This window comes from Athene noctua, chromosome 13, assembly GCF_965140245.1.
Source record: "Athene noctua chromosome 13, bAthNoc1.hap1.1, whole genome shotgun sequence".
NCBI lineage: Eukaryota > Metazoa > Chordata > Aves > Strigiformes > Strigidae > Athene > Athene noctua.
In genome coordinates, this window is record NC_134049.1 from 15,718,762 (window position 1) to 15,737,992 (window position 19,231).

The following is a 19,231-nucleotide window of genomic DNA, read 5'->3' on the forward strand; positions in this document are numbered from 1 at the left end:
GAGGCTCATGCCCCGGGGACCCCCTCAGCCTTTGGGCCAGCAAATTGCTCTGCCAAAGGGCTGTGAGAGCTGACCCCCCCGTGGGGTTATCAACCCGGATCTGGTGAGAGCACGGGCGCAGTTCGGGGCTTCGGCAGCGACTCGCCGGCCTGTGGGGTCGGGTTTATTCACCCGCCGTCCCCAGGGTCATGGCCACCTCTTCCTCGGGGCGGGGGCGGCGGATGGCAGCTCGCCCATCTCTCCGCAGGGGTGGGCAGGGTGAGGATGCGCCTGGCCACATGCCCCCCGGCCTGCTCGCCATCCCTGGCAAGACTCGCTGCAACAGCAGCTCTCTCAGCTGCCCCCACAAACTGGGAGGGAGTCCTCTGCAATCTGGGGGGGCTAGTCCCCAAATTGCGGGGCTGCCTCCACAAACGGTGGCGTTCCCCCACAAACCGGGGAGCTACCCCCACTGCCCCCCCCCGGGTGCGGGGGAGCCCGTCGTGCGGGCCCAGGCAGCGGGGCCAGCGCCCGCGGACAGAAGTTGCAGGCAGGGGCTGAGGACCCCCGCAACGCGGCCCGCTGCCCCCCCGCACCCCCTCCCCGCCGGCCGGTGCAGCTCCGCGCGCGCAGCCCGCCCCCTCCTCCGCGCCCGCGGAGCCCCCTCCCGCGCCGGGCTGCCCAGCGCAGGCGGCGGAGCCGCGCCGCCCCTGCCGCATTGGTTTGCGGCGGAGCCCGTCACCGCCTCGGCGCCGAGATTGGCCCCCGCCGCCGGGCGCCGGGCACCCCCCCGGGCCTGCCTCCACCCCCCGCGCCGTGCGCCGCGGCCCGCGGACGGGCACGGGCACTGCGCTCCCTTCCGCGCCGCTCCGCGCCGCTCCGCTCGGCCCGCAGCGGGGGCAGGGCCGGGCCGGGGCGGGGAGGGGGTGGGAGGGGGGGGGTACACGCACACACACACCGCACCGGGGATGTGAGCGGAGGCTCCGCATCCGCGCTCGCTCCGCGCCTGCCCCGGGAAGATGCTGAGCAGGTGGATGAGCGGCAGCAGCAGGAACCTGGACCGCGAGTACAACTGCACCGTGCGGCTGTTGGACGACAGCGAGTACACCTGCACCATCCAGGTCAGCCTCCCGGGGGGGCGGGAGGGCGCCGGCGCCGGGACAGCCCCGCACCGCGGCCGCGCAGCCCCCGGAGCCGGCAGACAAAAGGAACGGAGCGGCGGGGAGGGGGGGGGCACCGGTCCTGCCCCGCCGCCGCGAACAAAGGCGGGCATCCCCCACACACACATCCCTCCCCGGCTCTCGGGAGACGACCGGAGCAGAGCCCCCCCCTTCCAGCTCCGCATCCGCGGAGGTGCGCGGAGGCAGCGCGGAGAGCCGCCCCTGGAGCGGGGTAGGGGCAGCCCGGGAAGGATCGGAGAGGCCGGGGGGGGAGCCCCGGCCGTTCCCCCGCGAAGCCAGGCGGTGCTCGCCCTCCTCCGCCGGCTGCGGAGACTCCGCGCAGCACGGAGCGGGGTGGGGTAAGGGGGCAACACTCCGGTGCGAAGTGAAGTAGCGGGGATGGACACCCCACAGCATCCCCCCAGCCTCCGCCGCACCCCGGGCTGCCCCGCTCTGCCTCCCTCGTTAGCGCCCAGCTCTGCCCCGTAGTGACCGGTTGGGGCTTGTAATTAATCGTACCGAGCGGCGGGGACGGGGCGCGCATCTGCCGCGCTCCGCGGGCCGGGAGGACCCGGACCAGGACCCGGGGCTGTATGTGTCCGCGTCGTCCCCCGCCGCTCGGTTACTGCCCCAGGGCCGGAGAGGGTTCGTATTTCTAAAAACTCTCAAAGGTGCTGGGGGGGGGGGGGCGAGACGGGACCCGTGCTGGGTCGAGCAGCGCAGCCCCGGCCCCGGCTGCTTTTACTCTTCATCCTGCCACCCCTCCCGGTCCCGCCGGCACCGGAACGTTCAGGGCAGAGTTTTGAGTAAAGGGGACGGGGGGCAGCGCCAGCTCCTACCCCCCAGCCTCGGCGGGGGCTCCCCAGTTCTCCCCGTCCTGCAGCTCCCGGGAGGAGGAGGCAGCATCTTCTCATTTGCAGGCGGAAACCCGCTTTCGGTGGTAATGCTGGAGAACGGTTACCGGGGAGCGCTGCAGGCGGCGGGAGGTACCGGCACTGCTGCTTAAATGCTCTAAAACAGAGAAATACGGCTTTTTGTTCAAATAACGGCTGAGGGAGGCGAACGCGGCTAGTTCCTCTCTCGCCTCCCCCCCACCCCCCCGGGTTGTAAAGTGTGACCCAGTAAACAGCTGTAACGGCACCCAGCTTATTGTGCATGAGCAAAACTAATTCGTCTCCGAGGTTGGTTTTGATACAAATTAAATGGAAACCTGTAGTTTAGGAGAGAAAGTGTAGGCAATGCAGTTAAGAAAAATCTGGATTTTCTGCCCTTAAGATAATTTAATGAGGTGTTGTCATTTTGCATGTCTTTTTTTTAAAAAAAAAAAAAAAAAAAAAAAGAAATGCTACTCAATCACATTTCAGTGGCTTATTTTATGTTTAGCAGAGTGAACAGTGAATCCTGGTGTTCAGCACGCGTGACCTAAGGTATAAAGAATTAGCTCATATCACCGTCACAATCAAGGTTACCCCAGTTAAATACTTGTTTTCTATTGCTTTCGTGCTGCCCTATAAGCCAAGTATTTATAGTCCTCGCAAAATTAAAGCGTACATAGTAGGAACGTATAATGTCTCGCAAGTGAGGAAAGCCGTTACCATCCAGGCTGTGAGCAGTGAATGAGTTTTGAAGGTCATTCCCTCACGAGCGCAGATATTTCACATCTTGCTCAGATCCACAGTGTTTCCTCACCCAGGCTGTTTCTACGCCTGTTGTTTCTAATTTATGTATTTCTATTTTTACTTAAATACAGAGAAACTGTCCAAAGCATAAGTCATCGTTTTCATACGCAGCGCTGTTAATCACGGCACACATCTGGGGCGTGAAGCTGCTCGCAGGAAGTTTGTAACGGGTGCTTTTGCTGCTGGAGCTCCTGGGTTTGTGCCACTCACCCCAGCAGCAGGGGGGATGTGGACGGACTTTATGCCCCCCCCGCAGCGTGGCCCATCTGACAGGTCACCAGGCTTCTGCATTGCTGGGGAAAAGAAAGCAGCACTGGGAGGCAGAGCTGGTTTTAAGAGGTCTTGTTTACTTTTCAGATAACAGCGCTGGTTAAACCTGTCACCAAAATTAACCTCTGGGTGAGCTTGGTAAAGGCGTGTGAGCGGGGCTTCGTTGCTGCTAGATAACACCTGAATATTCTGTTCTGAAATAAAGCCTTTTTTATTTGATTATCCAAAGTTTACTTTGGTAAAATTCCCGTGTTGAACAGGCGGTTTGTTTTCTGAGCTTGGATGAATCCTTCCTCTCTTTTGCCCTACTTTTCTCTCCCGAACAGCCCCTGCTGAGCAGGCGGAGGAGCTCAGCCCTGGGGGGCTTGGGGATGGGGTTGGGGGCACAGAGCTGCTGCAGGCAGAGGAAGCGTGTGCAGTGCGTCAGGGCTTCTGGGTCAGCACCTCCATAAGTGGTTTTGTTGTTGGGGTTATTTTGTATATTCCAGTAGTTTGCTGTTTTGGGGAGGACGTTGTCCCAGCGTCCGTCCCTGCTGGGCAATGGAGGTTGGTCTGTGCCTGCAGGTCTCAGCCACTTCCTGGGGCTCAGGGGCTCCCAATAGCTGCTGCATGGGGAGATACTGGACTTTCTTGGCTCAGAAAAGCTGGTATTTCTATAATATTACATGCCACGGAGGTTGTAAAGCAGGAAAGGTGGTTGGTGGTGGCGTGGGGACCATCAGCCATGAGAAGGCAGCGACTTCCAGTAATGCTCCGTCCCTCGGCGCTGTGCCGAGCGCTGGCCCCGGGTGCTGGGGACCCTCCTCCCGTGAGTGTCACTGCTCCGAGACACGTCTCCACAGAGTGGATTGGCCGCCGGAGAGGGGCAGCCGTTCCCGGAGGCTTTTTGTTCATCTCCATGGCAAGGGTCTGGGCTGGCAGTACGTCTAATTTCTATTTACCACCTCGTGCACCGTGTCCACAAAGAGGAAGGCAAAGCAGCTTGCCAGCCGGGCCGCCTTGCAGCCCTGGTTGGAATAAAGCAAGCTTTGAAAAAATTAAGCAATGCTCTTGCACTGCGGTTTCGCTGTGACTGAGCCGCTTGTCTGAGGAAATGTTTTAAATTCTTCACTGCCGTGTCAGTGGTGGTATAAAAGGCTTGAAATAATTAATGGCTTGCCATTGCTGGATGCATCAAGTATTTTCCTGAAAAGACAGTGGCATTTTGTTTCAGACCTCAGTAGTACTACAGGAATGTGGCAACATGAGAAAATAAATGTAAAAATGTGGTTTCTTAGGTTGAGAACGTAAGAACTTTCTTGTGTAAGATTGGACGTAAATGACAACGAGCTCTTGACTATGCTCTTGGACAAACCCCACGTTTTCCACATGAGGCACAAAGTTCATTAGGAGACCTGACAGGATCATTAATAACAGGCAGGCAGCACAAAGGGGAACCTTGGATTTTTGCAGCGCTGGCTACTGTGGAGGTTATTTGTTTATTATCTTTTTATCTTCTGAGAGTTTCCAATTGCTTGTGCCGGGAAATAGGTTAGCAGACCGCTGCTTACGCAGCGGGGTCTCTTGTCTGAGGTCTTGAGCCCCGGTGACGTGTTCTGCGCTGGAGGTTGCTCCCTGCTGCCGAGAGCACCAGAAACCACGCGGCTTCGTGCCAAGAAGTTTGTGTCTCTTCCCAGAGCCTTCCCTGCCCTCCCGCAGCCCAAACCCGGGGTGCAGTAACCAGGACTGATGCCAAAGCTGTTGTGGGAAGAAGAGGAAGCGCAGAGGAAGGTGGATGTCGAGTCCAAGGCTGCGGGTCTGCACAGCCAGTCGGGCTCGGAGCATCGCCTGGTCTCACGGCCCCGCACGAGCAAGGCTCTGGCAGAGCCACCGCAGCACCACCAGCGCGTTGGTGGGAGCAAGGAGGAGGCCTGGCCCTCCAGAAGTCCATTGGCAAAGCCTCCCAGTCCATCATATCCCCCCAGCCTGCAGGTCCCAGGGACAGTGAGAGCAACACCAGGAGGTTTCCTTGGCTGGTTTGCTGTTGACTCTACTCAAAGGAATGTTTTTATTTCTAGCATTGGAAATGTAGTTGCAACAGAAACCTCTCGTTCTTACTCCACTAAACCTCAGGGGAGCTGCACACTGTTGGGGCAGCGTCCTTCATTCCCTGCTCAAACATTTACATACATACGGTTTGTGGGCTCGGAAGAAAACTGCCTGAAATGCACAATAAGTTTGAGGACAAAGTACCAGACAAAGCTGAGAGTTTCTTGGGTTTCATCTCCTTTTTCCTTTTAAATTTATTTCCAAGTATATAATTTCTAAATACGAAGGACACAAAAGGCAGCTGAGGAAAACATCTGCTAGATGTCCTCTGAAACACTAGTGACATATTTACTCTCATTTTAATGGGAGGCAGAAATACAAGTTGCTACGAAGACCCATTGAAAATAATTCTAGTGCTGCTATTTCTTCACCAGCTGAAATGTCTATTTTCTGTTAACTTTTCATAACATGTTTTACAGTGTTACCTGCTGTGAAACTGCCAACTATCCCCCTCTTAGGAGCTGGCTTCTTGAAAGAACTACTTTGCTTATCACTTCACTGTATAAGCTGTGGAAGACAAATATAGCTATATATATATACACACACTTGCGTGCACATACACAGTAATACTGTTGTAGAAAGACATGTGCAACAGCATCATGAAAGAAGACATTTTCTGCTTCAGTCATGTAAAAATTAGGTAATGCACAGTAGGAGGCTTTTTTTAAAGTGTCTGGGGAATACTAAAAGTGCCTGGAGCAGCCCACTTATTTTTAATTTCTGCGTTGCTCTTCGGGAGCTCAGAGGGATTGTGCATATGGGAATGACGTCTGTGGTCACATTCCGGCGAAGCCGAGACTCGCCCGTTGCTTTGGCTCGCACCGTACAAGAATAGAGGCACTGGAAGCGGCTGTTGTCCCTCTCTGCTGGTGCACCCAGCAGGTCTGTTTTCCGGCAGCAGCCTTGCAGCTTGACTTCTCCTGGAAGCCATGTATGAAGATGAGCAAAGACTCTGCAGCAAGTGAGACCCTCGCTGAGGTACCGTCCTTGGTAGCGGGCAAGGTCCTGATGGAGCTGCCATCGGTCCGGGGCAGCTATGCATGAGCTCACACAGGGGCGCGTGTCTTGCGCAGGGTAGGAGCACTGCCACGGCCTCCACCTGCGCAGCATTGGCTCAGCTTGGGCGTCAATGGACAGTGGAGTCCTTGATGGCTCAGGGAGTGGCTACTCAATGGTCCTACATGTTTGAGGAAGGTGTGTACTTACCTTTGTCTTACTCTGTGTGAGGTAGGAGTGTGCCAATGGGAAAACCCAGACCTACAGTACCCTCAATGCCTCAGCCTTCTGGAATGTCACGTAGCCTGCGGTGAGCACAGGTCATGCAAGATGGTTGGGAATTGTGACATGCAGGGCAGAGCAACCAAAACGGGAGCAACACAACAATTCTACCCCCAAGTCGGGGTAGAATTTAAAGCAAACCCTCTGAAATCACCACGGTCCTGGTTGCCAAACAACAGAGGAAGTGTGTCACTACTGTCCCTTGTTAGAAATGACAGTGCATTACTGGAGAAGGCTGGGGAACAAGAAGGGGTTTGCCATGCGAGAAGTGCTGTATTTTATTTGCTATCAGTTTTGTCAAAAATAGACAATACCTCGTTAGTGCAGGGGTCAGATGTTGGTGCTGTTGCTGAACAGTGCTTCTGTCATCAGCCACTTGTTTGTGGTCAAAAAAACCCTCAATCATTGTTTGGTTACAGAAAGCTCTGTAGTTGCTTCTGCAAATAAGAAGGTTTCAGGTCAAATTCTTTTTCTTTGAAAATTTTCCAGAGCAAATTATCACAGCAGTATGAGAGCAATTTCATATTGATGATCTAGGATTGCCTGCAAGGCTGATGAATCCCCAGCAAGTGTCTGCAGAGACTGTGGCTCTTGCATGACAAGAAGGAGATGGGGAGCAGGTTCTGAGGGGTGCAGTGACACTACAATTTAACGTGTGCGTGGGCTCGAGTTTGTCCAGCCAGGGCTGGGGGATGATTTGAAAGGACGAGGCTAAATCCTCTCTGTGGTAGGATTTGTAGTTATTTATTTTTGGGTTTGTTCCTATCAGCCTCTTGGAAGTTTCAGAACTCAGGAAAATATATCCTAACCTGTTTCTTCACTGGCCACCTCTGTGGATTCCCCCGTTGTATTCCCAATGGAGTTACAGCTGCTGTAGCTCTTGGTGACTTTCTAAAATCTACTCAAATTTATGTGGCACCTTCATCATCCCAAGAGATGTTTTTGCTTGTGTTCCCTCACCATCTCAGCAGAGTTCTGCCAGCTGCTGCCAGAGCCCAGGAGAAAGGCAAATCCACCGTCTTCAGTCAAGACAGAAAGGAATTAATACTTTGAACGGCTTTTGGAGCTTCTATCTAAGCATGGCAGCATCTCCACCAATCCTAATTTTGCACAAGACACTGTTACCTGGTGCAGTCTGGTTTTATTATGTTCCTTACAGAACTGGATAACCAGCTACAGACCTACACAGGGCTACAGAGCAAAGAGCTGGCAGAAACCGTGCTGAAGTGAAGGTTGCTTTGCTGTGAGCACCAGGACAAAGGAGAAGATGTGGAAGAAATGGGGTGAGTTTTCAGAAAGATCAAAGAAGTGAGAAGACTCTGTGCATAAGGATGTCAGAATTAGGGTTTGTATGGTCATATGCATTTATACAGAAACCTAGGGGTATCTTCTGAGCATGAAACACAAGCCAGGTCTTTCTTTAGAAGATGTCCAGCAAACCAGCTCCAAAGTCTGCAGGCCAGTGTGACGACATTCCGGCAGGCTGGGCCATGCCCGGAGCCCAACATCCTGGTCTAGTCCCATGTCGCATATGGTGGGTTGCAAGGGGGATGAATCTTTTGAATTCCCCAAGAGCCTGGTAGGCCATGACATTTACTCAGAGGAACAATTGTGCTGGTGACTTTATTAACTGACCACTTTAGTGACTGAATGGAGACAATTTGGCAACAATCAACTGATAATGTCCAGGAAGGAATAAAGGCACTTTGGATGAGAAGACTATTTTCCTAATAACCCGTCAATGATCAACCTGTTCCAATTCAGCTCCTGCAAAACTTACATACATGAATATATGTAAGAAAGAGGAAAGAAAGAAAGAAGAGAGGAGGAGGGGATAGGAAAAGGGGAAATCGCCACCCTTGGATGCCGTGTTGTCACAGACTAGCCAGCTTGGTCGGTAGGTGGTGGGTCAACAAAGACACCCGTAGGGTGTTGCCTGTATAGAGTCTTTCTTATACCTGCACAGTAGGTTGTTCCAGAAGATTCTCATTTTCTCCGGCTTGCACCTGCACACTGAGGCAAGTTCTGCACACTGGGCAACAACAGGAGGTAGGGGGAAAGAAATGGCCCACCACCCTCCTCCACAAAGCTTGCCTTGCTTCTCCCCCATGGGCCATCCCCCTCGAGTTGTTTGAGACATCCTCTTTACCAGCAGTTTCTTGTCTATGAACAGTTTGTGACACTCCTGCAGCCAGGACACGTGTGTGGGGTGAGAGCAGCCTTTTGGAGGATGGGGCAGCCTGGACCACAGTGTCAGCAACCCCCGGTGGTTTTACATGGTGAGGAAGAGGAACATGAAGGGCAGTGTCAAGGTATGTGAGCTGGCTCTGTGTGGAAACATATTTGCTGGGACTCACGAACACGAAAGCTTTTTGTTGTTACACTGCAACAAGCTGATTGAAATGGCAGAGGGAAGATCCCCTGGCTTCATGTGTCATCCCCAGTTTGCTGAGCCATGCTCTGATGGCGTGTAAAGTACTGGAGTATCTAGAAAATGAAAATGTGGGTATTAGAGAGTTTTATCTATGATTATAATATTTTGCTTGTAAAAAACCCAGTAAAATAGAAAATAAATCCATCCCCCCAGAGGCGTATTTGCCTGTGTGGTTGGTGTTGACGGGTGCTGGGGTTGTGTGGAGGCAGAATCGCAGTGAGGGCAGGCGCAGGAGCAGGGCAGGAGAATGTGCCGGCTCTCCTGCATGAATCCTGAAGATCAGCTCCTTCCTCTCTAGGAAAAGAAGTGTTTGGAAGCCCCTTTCTTTCCAGATTTTTGTGCTGACAGCTGTGCTGGGGCGGTGGTCCCCTCAGCGGGTCAGGAGATGGTTCTTCATTGTCCCTACGAAGTGTTGTTGTTGTTTGGGGGTTTGTGCGTGAAAATTGCTGCCCATGAACCCCCCGCAGGCTGGTGAGCACGGGCCTCCCTGACCGTCTCAGATGAAAACATATTTTTAAGCTTCATGCTCAAATTCTGCACGTCTCCACCTGCTGCCATCACCTGCCTTGTATTCAAACAAGCCTGTCTTTCATTTTGTATACAGTGGGACGTTGACACAAGGTGTTCTTGTAGGTGAAGGTAGCTATTAAATATCCACTGTGGTGTTTTCGTTTTTAGACAGAAGAGTAACTGCTGCCTTTTGCATTCAGTGGTGCTTGGAAATGAGTGGAAGAGTGGTGAGGTCTGAAGTCGCTGCAGCCTCATCCCCTGGGTGTGCGGTCGGTGGGTGGATATGTGACAGTCACGTGCAATCTTTCTCTCCCGCTGCTCTGCGGCACAGATTTCACGACGATCTGATTTTCCAAGGCTTTACCGAGTGAGATGTACTGGGATGTGATTGTTTCTAAGGTGACCTGGGGAATGTGGGGCTGACCAGGCAGTTTTCCTGTGCGCGGTGTGGAGGTTGTCATATCTGTTGTGTAATTGTGGCCAAGACTGAACTGAATATCTGCAAAAATTGCCTGGTCCTTAAAGTCTGATTTTTTTCTGAAAAGGGCCAGTGCAGAGGGAAGCTGTGTAAACTGTGCTACAGGCTGCTGGTTGGGAATGGCTCTTTAAGCAAAAATAGGATTTTTGTAACTGCTGGTGGACCAATCTGGCGTGGTTCTGGAGAGCCGCTGGACTCTTTGTTCATCCTGCATCGTCATTTTAAAGATGCAGACCATACTTTGCCCGTAATTACACTTTGGCAATTACCATCCATGTAGATTACGTTCGCTGGTAGCCATTGGCTTCATCTGCAAAACTGACTTGGCAGCTGAAATTTCTTGAGGAATTTTTTGATGTTTATTCTACGCACACACAAAATGTAAGATGCCATCATGCTTCCTCTGGCTGGTTATCTGTAGGGGACCAGGGCTAAAATACAGTAAAGTCTTGTTTTACTCAATAAAATCAGCAACCGTCTCTCCAGATACACATCGGGAGCTGTGCTACTGAACAAGATGGTGCCGTTTTTACATAATGTTTGTAGAGCAGAGCAGCATTTTAAGCCACAGGATCTTTGAGCTGCTCCAAGAATCAACTTTGTGCTTCTACTGGAGGATGAGCCCAGTTGTCCTTATGCAAACCAGGTCCCAAACTGTTCAGTCTTTGGGCCTGACCAGGAGAGTTGGTGTAAATGGAAACTGCTCTTCTGCGGACAGGGGAACAGACCAAAAAGCCTGTGTGGAGTTGTGAGATGTACATTGCATTGTGAAAATGCAAAGATTAGGAAATGCCTCCCAAAGAGGTGCAAGTGTTGTAGGGCTCAGAGCCATGGGCTGGCTGCGCCCTAATAATTTTAACATATTTTCTTTAGATTTTTGAGCTGGCAGCTTCTCTCCACTCCCAGCCGGGTTGTGGTCCTGCCAGAGCCAAGCGTATGCAGAGACCCATTTTCTTTCCCTTGGAGAGCCAGTTTTCTGCACTGAGCATCTCATTGGAAATTCAAGGTTCACACGTATTTTAATGTTTCATATCTAGCAGTAAAGCATATAAGCACTGGAGACTCCTGAGCATGGGGAATAATCGGAGGCTGGTTCGGAATGCCATGGAAAGGAGGGAAATATGGTGCTCAGCGTTCACCAGGTGCCGGTGTTTCACCAGATAGACGAGGGTTATTTATAAATTATAATTAACAGAAGCTTTGTGGTGTTGTGCTTTATGAGGCCAGAGAGACCTTAGCTAGTTAATGTTGGATGTCAAAATTTGATCAATGCTGCAGCTGGAAATAGAATATTTTGGCTGCATAATATCAGTTACCAAAGACTTTAATTATAGTGGCATATCTGTCATATTGAAGAGGTTTTTCTATTTTTCAGAGGGTTTATAGCAGGGCTGCTTCAGATTGTATTGGCTTTTAGCTTGGCACATAAGCTGGGATCCCAAAGGAAATATCCATCTAGCTGCCTGTATGAAATTTTTCTTTAATAAAAAAATTAGAAAAATTGATTAAGTCATTCTGGAGCTAGAGAGAGAGACTTTAGGAATACATAGATTAGGTAGTTTATAGTGATTGTAACTGTACATTATCTATATACTTAACTCATAGAACAGACAGTATATTGGGACTGGAAAAAACCCCCAGAATCCAATATAGTTATGTTTGAAAAATAGATAATAAACATGCTGAGCAGGTACTTTTCATGAATCGATTTAATTCTCATTAGCGTTGCACTATATAGCATGCTGACTAATATTTCTGGCTTGCAAACAACAATGGCTTTGCAAAGGAAATGCGTAATGAGAACAGAATGTCTTTGGGATTGAAAACCCGGAGCTCCTGGGGCCACTGGAAGTGGAGAAGAGCTGTGAGGGCAATACAAAATGCGGCGGCAGAGGGGATGGCTGGGGTTGGAGACGACAGTGAGATGGGAGCGGGGCCGCAGGGGTGTGATGGGTGTCGGGGGTGTCCCCCGCTGTGCCAGGCCACCCTCCTCCTGCCGACCAGGCCCTGCCAGCCCCCGCCCCATCAGAGCTGCTGTCTGGACCCAGCCCGGGCTCCTGCCCTCGCAGTGGCGCTGTCGGACCTTCTGCCAGAGGCTTGGACCAAGCTCCTGCCTAAACCTCGGTGTTTCTGGGCTGTTCCTCAATATCAAGGTTCTTCTCCTGATGCAGAATGGGCTCTTCCATATTCTGGTCCAGGTCCTTGTTGTGCCCGTTCTTCCTTTCTTCCGCTTGCTTTTATTACCTATGTGTTTACAGTTTTGCATCATTCTCATTTGCATATTGATATAAAAACCCAAAACCTGCAGGGAATGATTCCCCAGCCTGTCACTGCTTCTTGGAAGCAGCTCCTTAAACCCACTGACAGGGCTTTAACTGGCTGCGACTTCTGCTTTCTGACAACCGATCTCTTCATCTGGGGTTTCCGATGAAGGGAGGTTCTGCGGGGCAGCTGCTGCCTGAGGGGATGGGCGGTGGCTGGCAGCACACGTTCTCCCCGCCCTCCTTCCACAGGTGTGAGCGGGAGCTTGCACCTCTCCTTAGCTTTGGTATTTGTTGGATGCCACGTCCCCCAGCTTAACATCCGGGCTTTGTTCTAGACAACAATAAGGTGTTGCTACAAAATTAATCCCAGCATAGCATGCCTTAAATAACGACAGTGATGTCACTCTGCCCTGATGGGATGCTTCCCACTGTCTGTGTTAACACATTGGCCCCTTGACGAAGTCCCCCAGAATTAACTAAAACCACAACTAACAGGACTTGGAGGAAAGAAATAAGGTTGAGGTTTTCCTGAGTAACTCCCTGTTAGGAAGGAAGGAAGGAAGGAAACAGAGAGCGTTTCTGTTTCTGTAGGGCTTTTTAATTAACATATATCCCACCTCTAGAAAATGAGCTGCTCTTCCCAACGCTCAGCTGCAGTGGCCAAAAAGCTTCTCCAAGTGTGAGGGTGCTGGTGATCCCCTTGCTGAGCCAGCACCAGTGCAGGGCCTCAGCTGAAATAATGGGCTCTTCTTCTAATCAGTCCTCTTCACGCAGGGTTTCCTGTTCACTCTGTTTGTCTGGTAATTTGGGGTGCCTGTGGGATAAAGGATTAGGAGGTGAGTTGAACTGGGCTGCAGTTTTACACCCTGCATGGTTTCCACAAGACGGAGATAAGAGTAAAAAGCAGCCCAGAATGGCTTCAACGTTGGCTTCTGCACGGCGTAAATCAGCCTGAAAGAAGTGACTTCACGTTGACCCCCGCAGACACTGCCTAATTGTTTCGTTTTGCTTTGTTCCACGGAGCTCTACGGAGGGAGAGGAAAAGTCAACGTTGCAGTGCAGCTGGCGGGGCCAGGGATTGCCATGGGAACGGAGGGACAGGGCTGATGGTGAGCAGGGGACACCGCCATCGCTTGGGAGATGCCCTTGTCCCCACTGCTGCTTCGGGGACATCGTGCTGGAATGTCACATCCAGCCCCTGGAAGTGCTAACGAGGAGCCGTAACCCACTGGTGTTAGTCCAGATCCAGCCTTGTCCCACCTGCTGGGCTGTGGGGACTCCTCTGAGGGGCTTACTGCGTCCGTGTCACCGCGGCCCTCTGCACTGGAGATGGAGGGAGGAGGGGGCTGAGCCCCCCACAGACCTTACCTGGGATGGATGCCCACCTCTGGGGCAGGGGGTTAGGACCGCCCATGGCTGGAATCTCCTATTTGTTCCTTATTTATTTCGTGTGTAAAACCTGCAGTTGCGTCTGAACAGGATGCTTAGTTCATGGAAACTGAAGTGTGGAGCTGCCGTCTGTGCCTGGGAAGTGTCCCTGCCTGTGGAAGGGGGCTCCCAGGGGGTTTAGGGCTCTGCTCCTGTGGGCTGAGAGCTGTGGTGCTGCCCGATATCGGGACGCACTCAAGGTAGACACAGACTCCGATGAACCTTGTCCTGTGAGCTTCTGGGAAAGGTCACCTGGGTTTAAAGCACGATTTAGGCAAGTAAGTTGTGCTAAAATAGCATTTCTTTAATTAGTGCAGTTAGATTAACCAGTGCTGCAGATAAACCTCTCCTTAAATTAGTTGTTACTTGAAACTTCCTCATCCTGGCGTGGTTGGATTTTTAAAATGCTTCCAGCAGACCAGCAGAACCGATTCTGCCCTGACACTACAAACCCCAGCGGTGCTGACGGCTGCGCTGCACCAGGGGACACGAGTCAGGGCTGTGAGGGGCTCACGGGTGGGTGGAGATTCAGTTCTAGAGGTGAAAATCACCCGGGAGGGCACACCTGGGTGTGTTTGGTGTTGGTCCCTCGCAGGACGGGTCTCGGGGTGCAGCAGGACTGCTTCTGCTACAGCATCTCAGCCACAGCCACTTCGGCAATATGGCTGATGAGCAGCATCCTTAAGGCAAGTGGGGAAGGATCCAGCCTGTGTTACAATAACAAACGGAGGAGGCAAAAATAAACATAGAAGTAAGTAAATAAATAAGCCCTTTTGCACTTTTGGAATAACTAAACATGCAGCTCTTGGTGCTGGGGGAGCTCAGTGAGATGACGCACGTGCTGCTCCATGGCCTCGCTAGCTCTGAACTCCAGGACAGTGTGTCAGACGTCGCCTGGATGCTGCAGTGGGTGTTTTTTTCTGCAAGGCCTGTGGAGCCCGTGTTGAATTATGGCCCCCTGTCAGCTGCTATTAGTTGTTCTTATAAATTTTTTCGTGCCTGCCTTACTGAAATGGGCTCCTGCTCTGTCCTGCATGCTGGGGTCCTGCAGGCAACGCAAGCTGCTGCCAGTGCTGCTGCTTCCTTTTCTTTGTGCTTTTGTAAGTGTCCACACTTGGGTATTTTTTTGTACTATGATAATAATAGTCAGTAAAATGCATATTTGAAGGATTCTCTTGAATCTGTTGAACTAGGGAGGGGGAAGGGAAGTTCATGATTGCGGTGGTGCATCCAAGGGCTGAAGGGGAGCTGCGGTGTTTGCCTTGTCCCCTCAATTTGCAGCGTTGCACATTGCTGCATCTCCCCCACCATCCCCTGGCCGGTTCCCCGAGTGCCGCAGCCGGGACCTCACTGCTGGCCATGGCAAGGTCACTTTCACTCAGAGACAGGCACCAAGGTGCTTTTTTCTGACTGTGTAGATAGACACTAGTGATGCTGCCATATGTTGTGGGGAGGCAATTGGGCATGCATTATATAGAAGCTGATGATTTAAAAGGCTGTCTTATTTCTTCTTGCAGTTTGCCAAGCGCTGGCGCTGCTGGCCGTTGGCATTCTTGGGGCTGGTGTAGTTGGCTGGTTTACAGATCAGTGGCTACAATCTTCATTTCCTTTAGCATCCTGTGATGACTGTAGAGGGTCCAGTTTTCTCTAGGCAGTCCCTTGTGCACAGCAGGACGGGCTGTGGCATGATGTACCACCTGGCAAAAGGTGTTTTGGCAAAACCAGATGTCCCTCTGATTGCACCTGGTAAAGCTGCAGGGCAGGGGGTGTGGACATGTATTCCTTCACCTGACAGCAGGCTGGGACCAAACTCCCCACCTCTGCAGGACCTGAGCAAGAGGGGGCACAAGGGACCGGTGCTCTGTGCTTGTTGGGGTATGGGATTTGCAAATCCGGTGCCTGTTGGGTGCTCCGGTGTGCCTGTTCCAGAGGGGTGAACTTCTCTCTGGTGTTGGCCAGAATCAACCCAAATTGTTCCTGATGACCATAACAGCTTGTCAGCAAATGATGGAGTTATTTCAGATCTGTGACAGCTTCCTGGGCAAATATGTGCTGGGAGCTGTGGCATGTCGATGTTCCTGAAGGAGCTGTGCTGTTCCCTTTCTGCATATTTTCTCAGTGGCTGGGCAAAGGAAATATGGTGCCATTTTGCTGTTCTGTTCTTCCAGGTGAACAAGCCGGCATGAAAGAACACTTACACAGAGCAAGCACGAAGAGAATCCTTAGGGTGTGCTGTCTTCTAGGTGTGTTCAGGAAAATAAAATCATCTGATAAACTACAGAAGCCAAAAGAGACTGTTTTGAATGCACCTGATTCTTCTGTAAGTGCTACAATAATTCTGGCCTTTATTTGGTGTGTCGGTTAGACACAGTGATAGCACCAGGGTAGAAATATGCTGCTTTTGCCTGGACAGCATCCACTGCTGCGCGAAGGGCTGAGAGGGCCAGTGGAGCTTGGTACAAGGTTAGCAACAGATTCACTCAAGCCCTTAAAATATTTATGGCGTTGTAATCCATACACATTTTAAGCGTATTTGACATCATCCTACACTGCTCTTGCATCTGTCATTGCTTATGGAGAGACTCCAGAGAGCATCGCTGTACGTCTGGTAGGAGGTAACTGCAGGTAGCCATGCATTGCATGGGTATTTTTATAGCTGAGATTTAGAAAGGAGTCGTAAAGTCTGTTCCTAGAGAGCTCTTTATAGCGCGAGGAGGGGCTTTGCACAGCACTCGCAGAGGCGACTGACTGCTTGTGCAGCAGATGGGGTTGGGGTGCAGGGTACCAGTGGGCGAGGAGGGTTTTGACTGCAGGGCTCGTCCCCTCCTTGCCCGCCCCACTGCCCCCCACACTGCCCCCGGCTCTTGTCACCTGCAGGGAAGTGGAGCAGCCCAAGTCATCAGTGACTCAAAGTCACCTGGTCACTCACTTCATTCCCCAAGCACCTTCCCCTGCCCAGGGCTGTGGGGGGACCTGTCACCACAGCTGTGCCGGGGTCTGGCGGGCTGTCACATCATGCCAGCCGTGTCTGGGGATGCTGAGCAGCTCTCAGCACAGCTGGGAGGATTTTGGGTTCCTTTGAAGCTGTCAAACCCCAGCTAAACAGGATGGAGCGTCTCTTTGGCTGGGCAATCTGTCTGCACAGCCGCAAGGCAGCACTCCATCCTCCCTCCCTCCTGCCATCCTCCCTCCCTCCTGCCATCCTCCCTCCCTCCTGCCATCCTCCCTCCCTCCCTCCCTTGCTGTTTTTCCATCCTGTCCTGCATGGCTGGGAGAGCAGCCTCCTGCTTTTATGGTAAAACAATTTTTTTTAAAGGGTACCCCAGAGAAAACCCTCTTATGTCAGATTCCATCAGACATGCTCCAGTGTCACCCCTTTTCCTCTGCACTGTCTCTCCTCCATCACTCCTCACTTCTGCCCCTTCCATCATGCCTGAAGCTGCTGCCTGCTGAGTAGCTTCGGTCTTGGGATTCGTCTGCTGAGCTGATGTGGGGTGAAGGAGGAGGGCACAGCCGGGTGGCTGCATGGGACGGAGCCTCTCCTGAAGCCACTTCAGCTGATGGGAGCAGCGATGGGAGGGACAGGATGAGCCATGCCTGTGGCAGAGCTGTGCTACGGCCCCTATTGAGTCCCCAGCTGCGGGCATGGTGGCCTCCCGCTGGGTGCTCAGTGGGTTTAGGAAGCTCCTGTAAGGCTCTGAGGTGGGGGAGAGGATGTGCTGTGGGGCAGGGATACATGAGCTGGGTGGTGGCGGTGCCCAGGGGTGGCTGCTGGGTCTGCCGCAACTGGAATTTCTCTCACTTCTTGGGAGGCTGTAGCATGGGGCTGCAGGGCCGTGTGTATATATCACAGTGATTGTATCACGGTGGTGAGTAAATAACACCCTGCTTGGGGCTGTGGCCTTGAGACCTCTACTTGCTCCCACGGTCTGGGGAGGAGAATGGGGAATTTTTGGCAGGGACTGCGGACGTTGGCTGCTTCCAGCCAGGGATACCATTATTTGTGCGTGCACTGGCCCTTTCTTTTATCTTTTTCTCCCTTGGAGGCTGAAATCTCCAAGTGTTTCACCTCTCAGGCTTTTTCTTCACCCAGAAATATTTCTGCCTGACTGCAGTTATCCGTGGTGACCGTGGGCTGTGTGTCAGGGCTGAGGAGCACAACGAGAGGTTTTTGTGCTCATGATGGTCTCCATGGGAATGGGGCAGTAGGACTTTTTCTTTTGGGAAGACCATCCCCATGGCCCCTTCCCAGGCAGTGACGAGCCCTGGACAGCCGCCTCTGCCCCACGGGGGCCTGCGGTGGGTCAGCCACCTTGGCACCAGTGTGTTCAGCTCCTGTGAGTGTCCCTAGGCTGGGGCAGGATGACACTCTTGTGTTGATCATCGACGACTGTCACAGGCAGTAGGAGCAACGGGATGTTCAAAAGGGTCTTCTCAGACATGGGGGGAAATTCCAGGGACCTGAACAGCATCTTTGGGATATTTGTCCTCTGAGTGTCCAGTTGAGCATCTTCCTTTCTTAGGTACCAGTCTCTGTTTCTGCAATCATCCTGCCTCCTTGGACATGTGGCCATTGGTCCTTGCATTTTGTGGCTACCAGGAAGGCAAGACTGGGCTGTTTCCCTCCCCAGGTGTTGAAGACACCCACGATCTCTGGGTGGATCAGGAGATCTCTGATCACCCACAGCCTCTGCAGGAAACAGGGTTGCTTCGATGGGGTAGGGGACTCCAGGGTGCTGGCACCGCAGACATGGGATATGTGGCTCCACGCCAACCCTGGAAGGGAGATGTGACACCCAGCCGTGGTGGCTCTGGGACCACAGCAGGGTTGCTGTAACCGATCCCTGCATGAAGATGTGGCAGAGGAGCCAGAGGCAGAGCAGGAGATTCCCAGCCCAGCAGGGAACCAGGGCAGGATGCATGAGAGGACCATCGGCAGCAACAGACCCTGCACCAGGTCTGCTGGTGGGGCCCCACCTGCTCTGAAGGGACAGGAACTTATTTGCTAGCCAAAAAAAAAAAAAAAGTCAGTTTTAACAAGCCAGTTGCCTTACTGCTTGAGGGGTAATTCTTGTCAATCTGCCACCTTTTACTCTGAGGTGCTAAAAATAGTGCATTATTTCTAGGCAGTAATTGCACATCCTGTAGTCATAATGAGCTCTTAAGGTAATTACCTTTTGGTGGGAAAGAGCTGAAGATCTGGTGTGTTTGGCTGACAAAAGAGAGGGTTTTCAAGAAGCCTGATTCTGTGCTGGTGTTAAAGGGCAGACATCCTACAGGAGGGGTGAAGCACCTACCGGGAGATGGGAAGGTGGTGGCACCTCGGCCCTCCCCTGGTTTCTCCAGGGGTATTGGGGGAGTGACGGCCTCCATGGCTCATCACCCCAGCCAGTGCTGCTTTTAAGGGAAATGCTGGAATAAGTGTTGTTGCCATGCTTGTTATCGAGGGTACGTGGGAGGTGAATGTCATTGGGGAGGGTCGCTGGGGAGGTGGCAGGAATCAGCTGTGCACATGGGCACCTGCAGCTTCTCATCCATAAAATAATGGTTTAATGTATTTAATTTCTTTAAAGCTGTATTTAAAAGTGCTTTTCCACAGCTAGGGGTTATTTTAACAGGAATTAGGATATAGATTGAGAAAGTACAACATGCCACCCACCAGA

General features: G+C 52.3%; 1 protein-coding gene across 4 annotated transcripts in view; it reads left to right on the top strand.

The window, feature by feature from the left end:
• Positions 1–924: 924 nt before the first annotated feature.
• Positions 925–19,231, top strand: part of FRMD5 (FERM domain containing 5) — a 104,125-nt gene continuing 85,818 nt past the window's right edge. For all 4 annotated transcript variants that reach the window (XR_012634467.1, XM_074917144.1, XM_074917146.1 and 1 more), the window contains exon 1: positions 925–1,100. Coding sequence is in view for 3 of the 4 variants with exons in the window: in XM_074917144.1 (XP_074773245.1) it covers positions 999–1,100 (102 nt within the window). In the remaining variant the exon portion in view is untranslated. The remainder of the gene's footprint in view (positions 1,101–19,231) is intronic.